At 45.9% G+C, this 18,275-nt stretch overlaps 1 protein-coding gene across 1 annotated transcript; it reads right to left on the reverse strand.

The window, feature by feature from the left end:
- Nucleotides 1-7,395: 7,395 nt before the first annotated feature.
- On the reverse strand, nucleotides 7,396-14,778 carry ap1m1 (adaptor related protein complex 1 subunit mu 1). The gene is made up of 12 exons (XM_052087480.1): nucleotides 14,569-14,778; nucleotides 13,518-13,674; nucleotides 12,721-12,788; nucleotides 12,517-12,647; nucleotides 12,295-12,442; nucleotides 12,037-12,163; nucleotides 11,740-11,882; nucleotides 11,391-11,462; nucleotides 11,015-11,173; nucleotides 10,736-10,861; nucleotides 8,182-8,257; nucleotides 7,396-7,799 (listed from the first exon to the last, which is right to left on the reverse strand). The coding sequence occupies exons 1-12, from the start codon at nucleotides 14,608-14,610 to the stop codon at nucleotides 7,777-7,779; spliced, it is 1,272 nt and encodes a 423-aa protein (XP_051943440.1). The 5' UTR covers nucleotides 14,611-14,778; the 3' UTR covers nucleotides 7,396-7,776.
- Between the last annotated feature and the right edge of the window lie 3,497 nt (nucleotides 14,779-18,275).

Raw genomic sequence — 18,275 nt, forward strand, 5'->3', positions numbered from 1 at the left:
AAATCCTTCTAAATAAAAAGAGCTAGCAATTACACATTGAGAAATTGTGTGTGTGTGTGTAATTGCAGTGAGGTGCATTAAGTCTGACAGCGCACGCACTGTGGCCGGCGACCACACCTGCACATCAACAACTCTTGTGAAGATGCCGCAAAACAAAAAAAAAAAAGCTAATGGAGGCCCCAGATTAACATTAAGGCACATCTCGTTGTGTGTGCGTGCGTGTGTGTCCCATTTATTGTCTGAAAGCTGCGTGACACGTGCGGCCTTTCTGCAACCACTCAACCCACCTCCCCGCCAAGAAAAAAATGAAATGATGGAGACCCCACCTCTAAATGCTCAGTCATCAAACCTGCTATTTCAGGCTCGGAGCGTCTTCATGTGGTTGGAGGTCTACATTTGGCATCCCCTGACCCCACTGCAAATTACACAGGGGGAATAATCTGCAGTTGGGTTATTATAACCAGCACACAGTCAATTTAGCACCCCCCAACCCCCATCACTACCCCTCCCTCAAGTGTAGAGGATGCACCCCAAACGTCTTATTTGGGGCTCATCTGCGAGCGGTTAGGGCACCAAAGCGCCATATGGCTGCAGGCTGGAAAATTAGAGACCCGGCGGGTCCTTTTCCCCGCAAGCTGATTGGGTAAACACTCACGGTTTGTCGAAGCGGTGGGCTTCAAGCTGGGGGGTTGCGGAGGCGGGGGTGGTCTCGAGGCCTCGCGGGCTGCTCTGCTCCTTTTCAGCCCCACGTCCAATTTAGGGTCACGGGAAGCAGTTTAAATAACAGCAGCACGCGCCTGTTTCTACAGGGCAATGCCAGTGAGTGACAGAAGCCCACCCCCCTACTAGCACCCCCATACGCCTTCAAGGTGTCAACAAGTCCAAATACATTAAGGTTGGGAGCGCCATATCAAACTTCATTCACTCACCTTTTTTATCTGCGCGCCACCCGGTCGCCTTGACCCCGAGCTACCGTAAAAAGTAAACGCATGCTCAAGTGAAACTTAAAAACAATGTCGACTAAAAAGTAAAGTCATACCTAGCAAGGTAAAGTCAGTCGGTCGGTGGCGAAGCCATTGTCAAGTAAAAGCAAAAGTCAAATTAAAGGTCAAAAGTAAAGCAAAGGTAAATAGTAAAAGCAAAAGTAAAGCAAAAACTTGAAAGGAAAGGTCAAAAAAGGAAAGTAAATGGAAATGCAAGAGTCAAAAAGTCCAATTAAAAGTTACGTAATATAAAGTTCAAGAATACTGTATAAGCAACGCAAAAGTAAAATAAATAAGGCCGACTTAGTTTCTGCTTTTGTTTCCTCCGAATTTTGCGGCTGTCATTTGCAAATTCCTCCATTCTGAGACAAATAAAGGTTTTCTTATCTTATTCTTATTGTATCTTCTTAACACAGCATCAAGCAATCCAAAAATGCAAAATAAACCAGAAACACAAAAGTAAAGCAGAAAAGCGCAAGCTAGTGCTAATGATAAAATCATAAATAAGCGAAAGAAAAAGCTAAAACTAAGTATAATGAAAGCAAAGTTGGCATCAAAGTCAGTCAGGGAATGCAATTTTCAATCCACTTTATACAACAAGTTGACATTTTGCTCGGCTTCTGAATAAAAGGCAGAGGTGAATCAAAACGTCATCTCGTATTGTGGCTCCGAGGCGGCGGACGCTCCGGACCGACTTGATTCGAGTCAAAAGTCCTCCGGCCTTTGATGCCTCTTTTCATGTCGCCAGCACCTAACGCGTGCGTCTTTCAAACCATTTCGCAAGAGCAGCTTTCAAATAGGATGCGCGGCTATGATTTTAGCCGGCAACCAAGCCGCTTGTTGCCGCCTCGCTCACACCCCGGCCGCCGCCGAGCATCCGAAATTTGGATTTGCCCTGATTGATTGATCCGTAATGACGTTACCGGAGCGTCAGTCGGAAGGGGGGACAATGGCGGCGCAGCAGCATTGGCGTGCGCCCACTGACGCTGATGTCAAACACATGTTTCCCCCCGCAGCCCGTGCGCCGAAATAGCCGGGCTGCGGGGGCCTATTTCGAGGGCTGGTTAGCATGCAGGCTCCGCGGGGCCCTGATGTTTGCAATCTGCCACTCGCCACAGAGGCTTTTTACATGATCGGTAATTCCGAAAAAAACAAGAAAAAAAAGTGGTCAAGGCCCAAAGAATTTTGTCTTTGTTTTGCTGCTGTTGCCATGCAGTTGCGCGAAAAAAAATTGGCTCTGGCATTAGGATAGCACAAAGAAAATAAACAGACGTCAAGGTCACATTTCCAGAGGAACTGGAAAAGAGAAATACGACTTTGTTAGCGGCGAGGAGGAACTAGAAGGCGGATCGGACCCCGCTCTGATTGGAGACACCCTGCGCTGGTAGTAGCAAAGCAGCCCCAGGATGTAAGAGGCAAAACATCAAGTCAGTCATGCGTTGCTTCAATCTTTCTGACATTGAGGGTAACGTCACACCAGGCAGAAAAAAATGCAGGAAGAAGAAAAAAAAAGAACATGGATAAGTATGTGAAAGTGGCATTTTGGCAAGAAAAACAGTCGAGCTCGCTCTCCACCGTTCGTTGACGCCAGCCAACGAGTTCCGGTTGTATTCAAAAATTCTGAGTTGATCTTTGGAAAAAGTGTCTCGAATTGTAGCTAAAGGTAAATGTGGTTACTCCGCCTTATGTTGTTGTAAATAGTGAAGTCCTCGTTGTGGCAGACGTCGCATGCCAAACTAGCGGGCTAGCCGGGAAGAGGAAGACGGCCCCTTTGTTTCTTGCAGTGTTTCTTAACTAGGTACTTGACAAATTAATTGCCGTATTCTTCTCTTTCCTCTTCTATTGTTGTTTTTCTTCTCCTTCCATTCTTCTTCTACTTTCTTTTTGTGTTCGGCAAATACTTTTGGTGCATTATCACCCCCTTCTGAAGTCGAGCGCAATATAAGGTGGCATTCTTGTTCAGCTAAGCCAATTTCAACTAAAAAGGAAAACAAAAACAACAACAAACATTTCAGTTGTTAGAAGCAGAAATTTTGAATCCAAGCAGAATTTCTTCCCTGCTGTCAATATGACCGAGGGAACCTGGACTTTGAGTGCAGGTCCGATCTCTAATTTTAATATCTACATTTAAGAGATCCAGAGCCGAACGCAGCCCCGGAGCATAACTACTCCGCGTTTCACGTTCAGTGTTTCCCAAATGAAATAAAAGAAAGTGAGGGAAAGCCATGAAAGGTTTTTGAAGTTCCATGCAAGCGCCAGGTGTTCCGTGCTTTTCAGCCTTTCTTGTGTCCCCAGAAAAGACGCGTCCATTCTCCGAGCCCTACGGGGGGACATTTATTTGGAACCTTTTGTGCGTCTTCTTTTTTTTTTTCTTTCTTTCATGATTCGCCCATTAGGAACATGACAGCTCACCTGTATTTGTTTTCAACGGATATGTTTGCTTTTCAAACCCGTGGCCTTTTATTGCTATGTCACTTCCATGCAATCCGTCAGCTCGGCGGGGGCATGTCGTAGCACCACTCCGAGGTGGTAGTGGCGGGCATATTTGTAAAGCCATCACTTTTGTCTTTTGGTTTGGATAAGAGCACCGGAGGATGACGCATTTATTAAGCGGCAAAACAAACGGACCGCTCGGCGTGCCCCTCGTGTTATTTGGGGTTTTTTGTTTGTTTTGTGTCTTGACGATGGCGTGACAGAATCCGGAGAGGCTTTCCAGGAATAACAAGAGGAGAACTTCCAGGTTCTCTTTCCTATATTAAGCTCGACACGTTGACGAACACCCAGAATCGCTTGCCAGCCAATCGCAGGGCACACAAAGACAAACGACAAGCTCTAACTCCTCTAACTTTAGTTAGCTTTAGCTGTTATAACACTGACATACTTGCATTTGTGTTTCCGTTCAGCTCATGAAGGCTTTCGCGTTAGCTCTATTTAAAAAAAAGAGAAAAAAAGTGATACAACCTATATTTAGAAAATGGATTTGAATTTTGCAATGAAACATTTTTTTTTACAGTTTTGTCAAGCTATGGCAAAGAAGCTGTTAGCTTTAGATGTATTTTCTTTACTATTTTTTTAAATGAGCATAACATTTTTTTGGATGATACCTTTTGCGGGAATAATTGTTGAAGACGTTTTGAAATGGAAATGACTTATTGGATAATTGCAACATGTAGATTTTGGACTGAATCTGAAAACCACGTGTAGGCTCCGTGTGCAAACGCAATTTGTCTTTTTTTTATATAGTATTTTAGCCACAGGCATGCAAAAATAACAATGTGAAAAATGACTTCCACCCCCAACCCCAAAAATGGACAATTTACCATTCATAAAAATAGCACAAAAATAATCCTTGGGATTTATTTGGAGACTACTTGGGAGGTCCCACAGCCGCCAGGTTGGGGAACTACCGCAGCAGCAGCAGCAGCGGTAGTAATTCACACGGCGTGCGCTGACAGGAACGAGGAGGACACACGCACCAACTCACACTTTGCTGATCCGGCAGACTCGGGAGTGCTCGTGAATTTCCGAGATGGAATTCAAGCAGGAAAAACTCTTGGGGGGTGTGGGGGGTTAGTGCCATTTAAACACAGCGACACTGGCTAATATTCACCCGTGCGTGAGCTTTGGACCGTCGCGCCCAGAATGCTGAACATATCTCGGTTGCTAACCAAAACCGCAGAACCTACTGACACGCTAACTTACTCTTGATTTTGTTCGAATGTTAGCAGTTAGTCAGCTACAACATGACGAGTGGCCGCCATGTACTGTATGTCGAATTAGCTTTTACAATGTTAGCATTTGCTCAAAAATAATACTTGACTGCAGGAGAAGTAACAAAATGCTTGTTTTAATCTGCCCGATTGTCTTTTTCTTGCGCTTTTGCTATATGTTTGAATAGCAGCAGTTAGCAGCAGTGGTGCAGAGGTTTCCCATGTGTGTGTCAAGGTCAGCTAAATTGAACAGTCAGCTATATGCGCGCTTTAAAGCAATATTGTTGTAAAGTCTGCTGGAAAGTTCCTCCGGTGCGGGCCAAGGACCACACACTGGGCGCGCGGCCCCGCGACCGCTTCTCTCCGCGGGAAGGAAGTCGGTGGCAAACTTTCACCTGTCCTCCATCTCCGGGTGACTCATCATAAGCCGCCATGCCGTCGCCATCATGCGGGGGCAGCCCGCATACCCACGAGGTAGCGGCCGGCTCGACTTTGACGTTGAGACGACGTTGAGGGTTTCCCTCTGTTGCCAGGCAACAATGGAAAAAAAAAACCCTTGGAGTTCCTTTTGTTATCATGACACACCTGCGCAACAGCGGTTACCTGTTGCCTCATTATGTATTGAGCAACTCTTTTTTTTCTTCAACACAGTCTGCCATAAAATCATTTGTGTCGTCGCCGAGGCAACCAAACAAGCTCTCAAGGATGACAGGTGCTTTGGCTAGAAACTATGAGTCACTCTCAAGTCATTTTGACAACTGCAAAATATATTTTGAGTGTAAGCGTGTGAGAAGGTTTCGCCACTTTGCTTCACTTTGACACCTTTCGGTGTGATGTCATCACAAGAGTGTATCAGCGTTGCCAAAGAGGACCTCCACAGAACCGAGAACAGAAATGACGGCACCTGTTGCAATCCTGGCTGTCCAGTACGATACGGCTTAAGTAATAATCATGAGTATGTGACTAATCGTTTTAAGCCAGTAGGCACAGCTTCGATTTGTACACTTTTACAAATGTTCATGTTTTTGGCTACCTGTACGACCGGGCAAAGTTTTACGGTGGCGCCACGACTTCACCTTTGGAGCACGTTAATTCCACCTCCGTTGTGTCGCCATGTGCCGAACGTCATGAAGATCCTCCCTTAAAAACGTCAGGACATTGACTTTACGGCAGCGGCGCTTCTTAATCAGCAGATGGCAATGAGACGTGGTCGAATCTGTATGGCGCTATTAGATGGAATGCAAATCATCTTGTCGTGTGTGCGCTGTACTTTCTGGAGCACCTCCAGGCAAGACATCACAGGTGCACTTTCTTTTTTTTTCCACAGCTCATTATCTCATTAAGTTGACGGCATGAGATACGCATTCCAAAGAATGTGTATCTATGAAAAACATAAACACATTAACACTGTCAAGAGATACGAGTTAAACACCGTTCACCTGATTTGCATGTAACGACGCTCAAGTCCGCAGTTCACAGAAACAATTACGGTTTCGTTTCAAATCCATTGAAGTGGCGTTTCGGGCAAATAAGATGAGAATTGTTTTCTTTTTCGCCAAGAAAAGAAAGCTCGAATCTAATTTAAGCATAAGGAGGCAAGATGAACGTCATAGCGCTTGGATGAGAATTGTGTCAATGTCGCAATGCTTTTGGCCCTGAATGCATGTTCAAAACATGACCCGACTACAGGTCAAGATCTAAAGTCGCTTATCAATCTGCTTTTGTCGATTTCCCCGCCCATCTTATTTTGCAATATGTTATGTTGCCATAACAAGGTTAGCATGCTAGCATTTGATCTTTTCTTATTTGAAACGGGCCCAGACTACAGATGTTTACCATGTTTTATCTGCCTCGGTGGTTTCTCTACTAGTTGCGATGTAGTTCTATGTTTAGCATACCGTGTTCATGCTAGCATATTACCGTTTCTCACCTCCCCACGATGTCCCTATTTTTATGTCAGTGATCTCACCGGACCGCTGTCCTGCGGTCCCAACTTGGAGGTGAGAAAGGCCAGTGTGCCACCGTTGGCCACAATTTGACTCACATCCTTTTTCCAGGCCGCCGGGCCTGTTTACAGAGCATAAACTGCCGCTAAATACACGATGATATCACAGCTTTGGGGTGAGGGGGTTGGAACGGTGCGTTGGGGGGGGGGGGGTAGTTGGAAAGAACCGTGCCACGAGCCTCAAGGTGGTCGGGTGCAACGTCGCAGCAAGTGTCAGGTTTGTGTGGCGCTTAAAAGTTTTGGGCAGCTGTGGTTGAGCGGTTGGGAATGAAGCTTGCGACCCGAGTAGCACAGTTTTGAGTCCCTCCTACCCAACGATTACTCTCAGGGCACTGGGGAACTTCTCCAGTGTGTTAGAGTATGAAAGGCTGAAATTATATTGTTATTTACTACAGATTGGAAACAGCTACATCAGAAATGGGTCACTTGAATGTAAAAAAAAGAAAGAAGCCCCAAATCAGAATTGCAGAGTCACACCTGCAATTACGAAAAAGTCGCCAAATTTAGGGGTGTGTCCCTCCCCCGCCCAATGACAAAGCGAGTCTGCAGGTGTTCTCTCTAAATATACATTTAATGATTTTACAGAACGCGGTTACATAAGCAAGAAACTACAGATAAGGAATCACCGTGCAACCGCAACGTGAGCGCTTTGATTGAAAGCTGACAAAATGGGGCAAAGCTGATGGCACCGTGCAACCGCAACGTGAGCGCTTTGATTGAAAGCTGACAAAATGGGGCAAAGCTGATGGCACCGTAACAGAAAAAGAGACGTACTGATCGGCTCACTTGCGATAATAACACTGACCGGACCACGTGGATATGTAGCAACCGTATACAGAAAAAGAATGGACAAAAAGAGGTGTGTGACGTTTGTGACCTTCTGATGACACCGCATGTAAACATGACTCCTGCTTTAGTTGGCCGCGCGCCGGGAAAAAAAAAAACGGATCCTTTCCTTGGATGTACAAACTCCGTATCTCATATTTGGGCCGCTTGGAAAAATGATCACAATTAAGTCGCTCCTCTGCGGTCCGCCGCCGCCCGCCTTCCTCCCGCCCGCGCCGGCTGAGGCGTTGCCTTACTGCGTGCGGAGCTGGTAATCTGCGGGAGGAAATGGGACAAGACTTAATCTAATATATGAATAAATAAAAGAGGAGCAATTGTGGAGAAATGAAATGGCGCTCGCGTTTCAATCCGGGAGGACGGGACTGCCGAGGAAATGAGATGTGGATGCGTGGTAATTAGTGAACACGCGCAACCTTTTCCGCATTATAATACGAGAGGGGGAGAAAAGAAAAAAAAAACTCACTTTCACAGTTTTCACAAGACGTTGCCTCATGCTGTCGCTCGTCTTATTTTTATAGAAGTACAACAGTTCCCACCACGTTTCAGGCCGTTGCCTAATTCTTGCCTAATGCCTGCGTATCCAGCGCGTGTGCGCTCTTGCGTGCGCGTGTGCAGCGAGCAGCGAGTGTATATTCACCTCCATTCTGGGTGATGTAGCGCACCCAAGGCAGGGCCTGATAGCCGCTCTTCTCGATGATTTTCAGGTAACGCACCTGCCGACAAATGCAAAGTTAGCCGTGCAACACGCACGACGGTCTTGACCATCGGCGCGATTTGCTCATGAACCAAACGCAACTCCAACATTCACACCGACGGACAATTTTTCGTCTTCAATGAAGCTAACATGCGCGTTTTTGAGAATGCGAGAGTAAAACCTACGTAAGCGTGAGGCAGCCCGAGATTCAAACCCCAAACCTCCGAACTGTACGCGTTAACGACTAACCGCCAGCTGGCCCTATTTCTGTGACCTCGTTGATGGACCGGGCCGCTATAAATCAATAAAAATGGCTCCTCCTTATGAAAAGGCGCGATGCATGTCGTGGATCATCGGAACAAAATTCCATCGGCAGAATCGGCGAAACTACAGGAAGAAGTAGGAAGAATTTCTTGCACGGCACAAGAGATTTGGGAGGGAGGCTGATAAAAGAGTTCAAAAACAAAAAAAACATCTACAACTCATGATGTCATAATTGGTTGAATCCAATTGCAAAGAGACTTTATGGACGTATCGTGGTTAACGGCTCTAAAACCGGACCGGAATTGACCGCTTGGTGGCTTAGGCGATTAAAGTTATTTGTAGTGGATCAAGTGCAAAAGGACAGTTCTCAAACTTTGTATAATCTGTCCAAAGCACCGAGCGTCCAAGCCCTCGGGAGGATGAAAAGTTCATCTTCTTGAGGGAGTCTTGCGATATGAGCACTTGAGGAAGCGGCGGCGTGACTCACGAGAAGGGGGAAGAAGGCGCCTTTCTCCAACAGCACTCCGTTTTTCTTTTTTGGATGCATCAGCACAATCCCCCGTAGGACTTTCACAAGGCCACTAACCGACAATCGAGATGGATGAGCGTTACCACACGGCCGGGGTTTGCGAGAAAAGGGGCCTAAAAATAACCTTCCACCTAAGCGCGACTGCGCTTCGATGACACGGCCGAGCGAGCGAGCGCGTTGTCACAATCGCGACTCGAATAGAAGTGATTGCCGTCGACCGCGTGCGCATGTAAATGGCGATGACCTGACCACACGTGAGCGCTCTCACCCATTAGGAGCCCCGTGCGCGCAATTGACCACCTTAAGGCTGACGTGACCTTTTTTTTTTTTTGCCGGGGGGGGGGGGGGGGGGGGATAAACCGCCATGTATCTGTCACACTGGCTGAGAGCGGGGAAAGGGAGGAATTTGTTGGTGGATTGGCGTCAGTCCTCGGTGCTCTGGTCGCCTTGTTTTCTATGGTAACGGCGAGGTTACGGAACGCCGCGGCTTCTGGATTGACGAGGCATCAGGCTGGCGCAGCGCGAACGTGTCCGCGCACTCAGCAAAAACGCCGTCAAAAAGCCACCAAAATACCACTCGCGCCTTTGACTCCGCGTGCCGTAAAGAAACGGCTGCTTTTTGTGTCGCCGGTCTTTCCAGACGGCAAAGAGAACAAAGTCAAAAGTTTGAATGCTATTTCGGTGGCTTTTTTGAAGGCCTTTTAGCAGTACGGAGTGGAGTTTGCGTACGGCTCTTGATGCTGCCATTTTGCGGCATCTCGGTCAAAGAGACGAGCGTCCGCCTTCCCGTTTTGTCACCTTAGCTGGCGTCAAGTGCGGCATTTCTACGAGCGCTTAAATGCATGGCGGACTTCAATTGCGCTGCCCCGTCTGCACTTAGTGGTGCCGTTAAGAAGAACTTTACCATGAGAAGAAGCATTTAGCTCGCAGCCATATAAATGTTTTCAAGCCAAAAGATTTTGCAATCCAAGTTTTCTTTCCTCTTTACGGACGGCTTACTGTGTGTCGTGTGATGAAACATTTTGGACTGATGTGGAAAACTAAGACTTCTGTAACATCAGTGACTACTAAAAACAAACAAACAGACAGACAAACATACGGCATGTTTGTACATTGTTCAACTTGACTTTGATGTGAAACGCGTATGTGCAATTATGGCGACCTGAGCAGCGCACAAACAAGTTTTTGAAGGCTTTGCCAAGTGTCATTTGCAATGCGCCCCGTCACGCCATGGGAAAATGTGATGTTGCGTTCCTTCGGCGCGTGTAATCACGGGATGGCTGTCATTATGCAAGTCAGCGTGGCTTTTGCTTGCCAGCGGCTGGCGGAGACGGGCGCTCATCATTGTTTCGATGGGAACTTTGTCTTAGCGCGAGGCCCTTTTCTTTTCTTTCTTTTTTTTCTTCCCCTTGATAAACACAAAGGCCGGCCAGACAGCTCCATTCCTTTTGCGGCCGCTCGATGCCTCCCGTTTGAATTGCGGTGAGGAGAGAGGGAGGAATTTGTGTTTTTGTGCAACGGTGACCTCAAATGACTGATTAGATGGTCACTATTTGGCAAGCTGCAAGTCACCGTCATGACTTGCGGCAAGTGTTGAACTCATGAAAAAGGATGAAGCGCTCGCTACGCTAGTGGTCGTCACTTTGAACGCGCACCTTTGTACTTGAGTCGTTCTCAGCGTTGGACGTTTGCGGGGATGCGTACCTGGATGCCCGAAGTGGTGAAATAGGGGATCTCAAACTTGACGCTGATCGGGGGCTTCCCCTCCTTATCTTCTGCTTCCACACTCGGGAGACCGAAGTGAGCGCGCATCAGATACTCCTTGCCGCCCTGTCACGAGGACACCGATAACTTAGAAACCAACGCGCTTGCGGGCGAATTAAAAGCAGGTTGGTTTTGCCCAAGAATGACTCATCGTCAGACCGACGAGCGGCATTCAAATGCGATTTGCATAGCTCGCACTGCGTCTTGTGAGTCACTCACGGGGAAGGACTTAATGGACCAGACGATCTCGCTGTTCTCGGGAACCCACTTGACGCTGCCGACCGTGGTCTTGAACTTGGGAGAGTCGGCGTCTGTCGGCACAGGAATGTGGATCTCCACGTTGTTGGCGGTGGAGCGCCGTTTGAACTGGCTTTTGGCCTAGGTGGGGCGGGTGGGAACGCAAGTGGGTGAACGAGCGAGATGAGAAACCAGTTTGTCGTTTCGGGTTTTGCTTGTCACGCACGCCACGGCGGCGACGGTGAATCATAAACACTGCGGTGGCAATTCGAAAATGACCTTGACCGATTCATTAAACCATCGAGCGATTTTTTTCCCCCTCCCAATACAACGATGGTAAGCAGACATCAGAATTTACCTTAATCATATACTCGATGCGACTGTGACTGTGCTTCTCGATGACTGATTCAATCCAGATCAGCGGCTTGACCTGAGAATAACCAACAGCGCACACAGCCGATCATCTGCATGCAAATTGAGCGGATTGCATTGAACAGCCGTTTTCTTAGTCCACAGTCTCCCTCTGGTGGGCGGCAGACGATACTACGGCAGGAAATTCATCTTTTGATTTTTTTTGAAGTGGAGTCATGCACACCAGGGACACGTTTGAGTCCATGTTCCCCCTCCACATTTCAGGTTTCAAACAACGATAAATAATGGGGGTTCTATTTTCAACTTTTTCCAAATAATAATCGGCTCATACTCACGTGAGTGTTAAGGCGGTATGACATGAGCTCAAACTCGCCGTCGGGCGGGATGAAGGAGATGGTGCGGTCGTTCTCGAAGCGAGATAGTCGGACGCACTGGTGAAACTTGACATCCTCCAACTCCACGGATTTACTCTTACCGCCTGAAAGCAAGGAAGCGGCGGCAAAAAGTCAATTCTGTAGTTTGAGCCGATTCCAGATGGGCATAAGAGACGAATAATGCAACAGTATGCTGTACAAAGGGTGTCCCGAGACTTGAGTCATAAAAGCCCAGGGTACGTCATCATGGGAACTCACGTCCAGTGTTTTCAAACAGAACCTTGTCGTTGAGGCCCAGGCGCAGCTCGGGCATGCCGGAAAGGAAGACGCGCATCTTAATGGAGCCGACGATTTCGCTGCGCAGGACGTTGCCGTTGGCACTGACCTGAGGAGCGAAGGTAGTCGCGCGGAGAAGCGAGATCTTTGAAAGAGCCATCTTGACTCAAGGATGCGGCGGTGCACGCAAGAAGGCTTCCACGCGCGCGCTGACGCAAAGCTGAAACAATCAGTTCCTACCAGGAGGTTGACAGACTCGATGACATCCAGGAAGACTTCGTTTTTCCTGTACTTGATGCCTTCCGAGCGCCACGAAACGGCATTGGTGACAGTGGCGGGTGGGCGGGGCGCGCCGGTGTCCAACTTGTGCCCCTCCTGAGTGATATACCTGACGCGGAAGCAAAAAGGCATGGCTCAAACGCTCCGCTTTTGCACGCGGCGTTGCAAAGTAGGATTTCTCACTCTTGCAGAATCTTGCTGTCGGTGGTCTGCGGGTAGCCAAAGTCCATCAACTCGTCCATCAGCTCGTAAATAATGACAAAGTTATCCCGGATGCTCTCTTCCTCCAGTTCTTTGAAATACTCCGAAAAAACCTTGAGGCATTTAAAAGTTGCTTTTAAAATCGATACACTTATGCAATGTCGCCTTTCAAAATGTCATTCCTACCTGGACGATTTTGTACAAAAAGGAGAAAACCAATGAAACGCTGGCGTTTTTCTTCGATGTTGCTACCACTGAGGCAATGAAGGTTAAGAGATTGAATTTTCATCCCAACAAAAGTGCAGTTATTCCATTTATTTATATGGTGCAATAGCTTAGCGTGTATAAGTGGCAAAGGAGCAATTGCGTTCAGGATTCATACAATGCGTGCGTGACTGTGTTTGACCGTGCATGTGGTGGACTTGCTTTAAGATTATTTCGAGCTCTTCTATTAATTTCTATTGCGCAAAGCGGCGGTTGTATGATAACTGGTGAGATGAGCCACTTGTTAAGCGCTTTGTTACAGCTGCCGCTGTTGTGAAAGCGCTATATAAATCAGCATGTATTGTATTGTACTCAAATCATTATTTCGTGTTATTATGCAAGGTGCGGTTATCGTTAAGAAATAACAAGGAACACACTCCCAAAGTAAACTACACGGGCTATTTGTAGGGGCATCAGGAAAAAAATCTGAAACAAAGTAGTCAACAGCTGCCAACAAAACAGGAAATCCCCAAAAATCCACCAGGTGGTGCCAAAATACTACTTTCGTCGCTTTAGCCCAAGCACAAAAATAGCAAATACTGTAGATGAATTTTTACAAATTAATGGGAGGTGGGCACCCCCAAAATATCTGTTAAACATGCAAATTCGCAAATGCCAAACTGTGAATTTCAAGGACCTCATCGTATGTCTTAAGCACGGTTCGAACGGCCTTGTGGGAGTAAACCTTTAGTGTGTGATTCAGTGATGCGGAAGGATACAGTAGAGGTTATTATGTTTGATCCACATGAAGCGTACGCCGCCGTGGGCCAGGATGGGAGACAGCGTCCCCTCCTCCTCCTTGTCCATCAGGAGGCTCATGAAATGCTCGATTTCAGACATGTCCACATCGCCGCGGTAGTTCCGGCACACCAGTACCTGATGGGAACATGCCACAGTTCATGAAGCTAGAAACCTTCAGAGGATTTGCAGTTGAAGTAGGAGATCTCATGAACCAGAAAGAGGAGGGGGGCAGGGGGGGTTAAACACTTAAAAGGCTCATTCATTCAGGATTGTGTTTACATATGTGTTATGACATTTTTGCCAAAACGAAAAATTATTTTCACATTATCTGTGAAGAAAAAAAACGTTTGTTTTCCATTATTTCTGTGAAGGTTGATGCAAAGTAATGATGATGGGACACAATTATTGGTGAATTGGGGGGGAGGGACGAAGAGGAAAACTTGTTTTCTTAAAAATGTTCAGTCAATTGGCTTTACTATAAGGAAAGGTAATTTGTTTGGAATATAAATGCCTGACAGTTGCAATAAATAACAAAAGTAGTAGCAGCTATACCACTAATAGTCCACTTGAACACACAAAACATTCAGGGCACTCAATGTTTGGCACATTGAAACAGTCGGGGTGGGGGTGGGGGGTATACCGTACTTTTCTTGCAATTAAGTGGATTTGAATAGGAAACAACACCTCAAACCCAAGTTGAATAATAATAATAATACGTGCGTGTGCTTATTGCTAGCATCCTGGTTAACTGTACAAGAGAAGAAAACAGCTGTCAGCTGCTTGGAGCTGTTTTTGAGCGTTTACAGCAGGCCGGCTAACGTTTGACACGACATACTGCACACCCAACCGCAGCGACAATACTTTGCATTGACTGGCTTTATTTTGATCCCACACGACATTGCTAATGACACGCCGTTATCCACCTCGCATTAAGCTGTCAGCGCGGAATGCGCTAGCATGGCGGCTCGCTGGCTCGCTGGTAAGGCTAACGCTAGCCGGCTGGTCCCCGTTAGACAGCTCTCTCTTTACCTTTCCTTTCAAATCCAAGACGTAAACGGCGCTCGCAGACATCTTGGAGAGGTTTTTTTTCCTTCACGTCGAGCGCCTCGTCCACACAACGTCGCCTTTGCTAGTTGATAACTTATTCCAAGAGAAAAAATAATAATTTTGGGCGTTCATTCATAATACTGAAGGGGGGAAAAAATTACGGTAAGCGGCACTTCCTATTTTTTTTTGTCGCGCTAGTCAGCGCCTCCTGTTGCGTCGGAGGTGGAAGTGCAAGATGGTGTAATCGGACCTGTGTTGGGAGTTTGCCAAAGTACTGCGGAAAAGCACCTGTAAAAATATGAAACGTCTATAATGTCTTGTGTTTTACTCAAGTTGTTTTCAAGAGGTACCAAAGATGACCGGTTCCAATGTTTAGACTTTTTACAAAGAAGTTGGCTAAATTTGTGCGGTTATGCACACAAATATTTGCATCACATTTGCACTGGACATATGCATTCTAATCATGTAGCTTAATGAGTCAAGCCTCAGTATAGAAATTATTGGTGTTCATTTAAAAAAGCATTACTGTCACAATATGGAGGGCGGGCACTTCAGAGATCCAACTTGGTGAACACAAGTCATCAAAAAGTATATTTTCCACACGACTCCTTCAAATAAATAGCTTCTTCTCTGACAGTGTCAGTTCCAACAAAGCAGTGTATTGTTGTACTGGATCTCACTTGTTTGTGCAAGTGGCCCTAATGTTGTGGCCTCTTTGGGAGGCACAATAAAAAGCTTCTTCTCCTCCTATGGTATACTTTGCAGAAGTCGAGAGGATATATGCTGTTTGAAATATCCCGCAATCGGATAGGGCCGAGGTAACGTCATCCCTCTGTAGCTCTGGAGAACCAGCACATTTTGTCACGACGGGCCTTTCAGCGCAGGACCTCCGGTGGGATGCATGGGGCTCTTCAAAGTGACACATGTCGCTGCTAAGATTGAGGAGAGACATTGTCAGGACGCAACTGGGTGGTTGCGGGGCCCCGAGCTGAATGTCATTCTATATATTGAATTACGGTTTCCCCAACTGAAGGGCGGAGGGCTAAAATGAGTCAAATGAGGTTATACTGTAATTTTTGGGGCAACACACTTATCTTCTCTGTCTATTTCTGTTCGGATGGGCCACATTTTCTAACGACAAACAATTGGCTAAATGTGTTTTTTCACACTTTGTATGGTGGAGAAACATGCGGATGTTATGGCTCGAATTATGTTTTCAATGGCATTCAAACAGTCTTCTCTGGGCTCTTCCGATGGAGCCAAGGCAATAATAAACACCATTGGTCTTTTTTTTTTGCATCATATTTCACACTGTTGAAACTGTTACTGATGCACTTGTCTGTGCTGGTCATTTCCTAAAAATGAATTTATTGAATACAATGCGGATGGAACTTTCATTTATGGAAGAATCACTTGAAGCAGTTTGTTTTTTTCCATAAAAGAATATAACCAGTCTGTCGTCTTGCACTGTTCTATAAAAGAGAAGATATAAGCTCTTATATATTAGCAAATATTTTCTTTATTTTCGTTGAGCACATTTCATTTATTGGAGCGTTTACTTCTGGTGGTTTCTCGGTGCATTGTTCAGTTTCTAAAAAGAATACAAACTAGTTGCACTTTCCTAAAAAGAAAAGATTACGTCTGTTTTTCTATCGTATGGGCTGACTATCATACTTTCCTGTGTGTTAGCATGCCCGAGTCTCTTCCCTCTCTCTGCTTTGCTCATGTCTGGAGTCGGTGGTCGTCACCGACTAACTTGCAGACATGTTTGTACAGATGAGCATGGGGGGCGCTGACGCGTTTGTTGACTCAGTGCACAGGTGTTACAATGTTGCTGCAGTTTTTTTTATTTTGTTTTGAAACTAAACATAAAGCACACTTGTAGACGTTTTTTTGTTTTCCTCTGCATACTCATTCTCCACTAGTTTATACTTAGCAGGACTCTCCAACGATATGCTCCCAAGGCAATCCTGTGGCTTTTTGGGGGAGTTTTTGCCCATAAAAGGAGAAGAGGAGTTCAGTCGAGCTTTCCTGTGGGAGGGTTCCCATTTCGAGCACTCTGCATCTGATTCCCTTCTCTCCTCTCTCCTCTCTTGTCTGTTCCAAAGGCCTCTTCGTCTTCATGCGGAGATAACACAACAGATGGTGTCAAATCTATTATCGAGGGTCATTCTTACGTGAAAGAGTTTTGTCAAAGTTGTGTGAATGTGTGTGTGTGTGTGTGTGTGCTGGCGGCGTCCTGAGGGACCAAATAAGGTGCTGCGCTCATGATGTGACTTCACGTTTAAGAGCGTGAGCTTGCGCCACTGATATTTATGACTTCATGTTGAGTTAGGAGGAGGTCCTGAAGCAATATTGTCGTGCCAGATGCCTGAAAACCAAACTCCGCGCAAATGTCCAGACACGCCGTTGCAGAGAGAATCAAGCTTTTTTTCCCCCACATGCAATGTACAGCAACTACCGTATGGACTTCTCTTGCGTGTCTTCTGCAAAGCAGTTGCCAATTTATGACTATTTTTACTGCCCTTTTTAGTGGATGCACAGTATAACACAGCACCCTATTGTTTCGATGACTCTGACGCACGTGTAGTTGTCAATCCACATATGAATCAATCATTGATTGATCCGTGTGCAGTTTCTTGGCACCTTCAATGCTGCTGACTCCTCTTGCTGCGATAGTGTTCCATTTATATTTTTTTATTTTTTATTTTATTTGTTTATATATATATCCAGTATTTATGCCGTCGTGCCGTCCTAGAATAAAAATCTGACATATTAAAAGAAGAAGAAGAAGAAAAAAAGAGTTAAAATCATCAATTAATACCGTATTTTCCGCACTCAAAGGCGCACCTAAAAGCCTTTGATTTTCTTAAAAGCTCACAGCGGGCCTAAAATCTGATGCGCCTTGTGTATGCTCATTACGGTAATATGTCGACCTGTGTCGCTGCATAAGTTTTACTGACATCTCATCGTTCTGTTGGCTTTTCCTTGAGCGTAGCTCCATCTAGTGGATGCATTGTAAATTGCGTCTTATAATGCGGTTCGCCCGATGTATGAAAAAAATGACAAAATAGGCCATTCACTGAAGGTGCGCCTCATAATCCAGTGCACCTTTTAGTGTGGAAAATACAGTAACATAAAAACATCTCTCAAAGAGATGAACAGGAAAGATGGAGAAGCCATGCGAATTGCTCTATAAGATTGAAACGTAACTAATGAATACCAAATGCAATATTTTGTGTGACGCGAGAGGAAAAATTGTTTGAATTGATTCTCATAGGCGACGACGGGGTGAACGCGAGTTGATATTGAAATATCGCTTATATGGTCACTGGCCACTTTTCTTATGAGCTTTATTTTTAGCTCCATGGCAGCTGGCATGTACAAGCCGAAAGCCATCACACATGAACGCTAATGTTACGCCCGCGCGCACACACACACACACACACACACACACACACACACACACAAAACCAGGGACTAACTTCCTGCTTGCGATAAATATTCGTCACTGTTTTGGTTGTTGTTGTGCAGGAATATATGAGAAGCAGGACCATTTGCAAAATCTCTCAAGAAAATATCCTACAAAGTCCATAATGACAAAAAGAGGCTTCTGTCTTACCATCATGAAAAAGAGGAACGGGCGGTAGTCAATTACTCGAGCTAATCATGGAGCCCATCAACTAGTC

Source organism: Hippocampus zosterae, chromosome 15 (assembly GCF_025434085.1).
Source record: "Hippocampus zosterae strain Florida chromosome 15, ASM2543408v3, whole genome shotgun sequence".
NCBI classification, from domain to species: domain Eukaryota; kingdom Metazoa; phylum Chordata; class Actinopteri; order Syngnathiformes; family Syngnathidae; genus Hippocampus; species Hippocampus zosterae.

Coding starts and splice junctions, on each gene's coding strand:
- ap1m1 (XM_052087480.1), bottom strand. CDS start 14,610: ATGTCTGCGAGCGCCGTTTACGTCTTGGATTTGAAAGGAAAG. Junction 12,789..13,517: donor CAAACATAATAACCTCTACT/GTATCCTTCCGC, acceptor TCATTGCCTCAG/TGGTAGCAACATCGAAGAAA. Junction 12,648..12,720: donor TTTTGTACAAAATCGTCCAG/GTAGGAATGACA, acceptor AAATGCCTCAAG/GTTTTTTCGGAGTATTTCAA.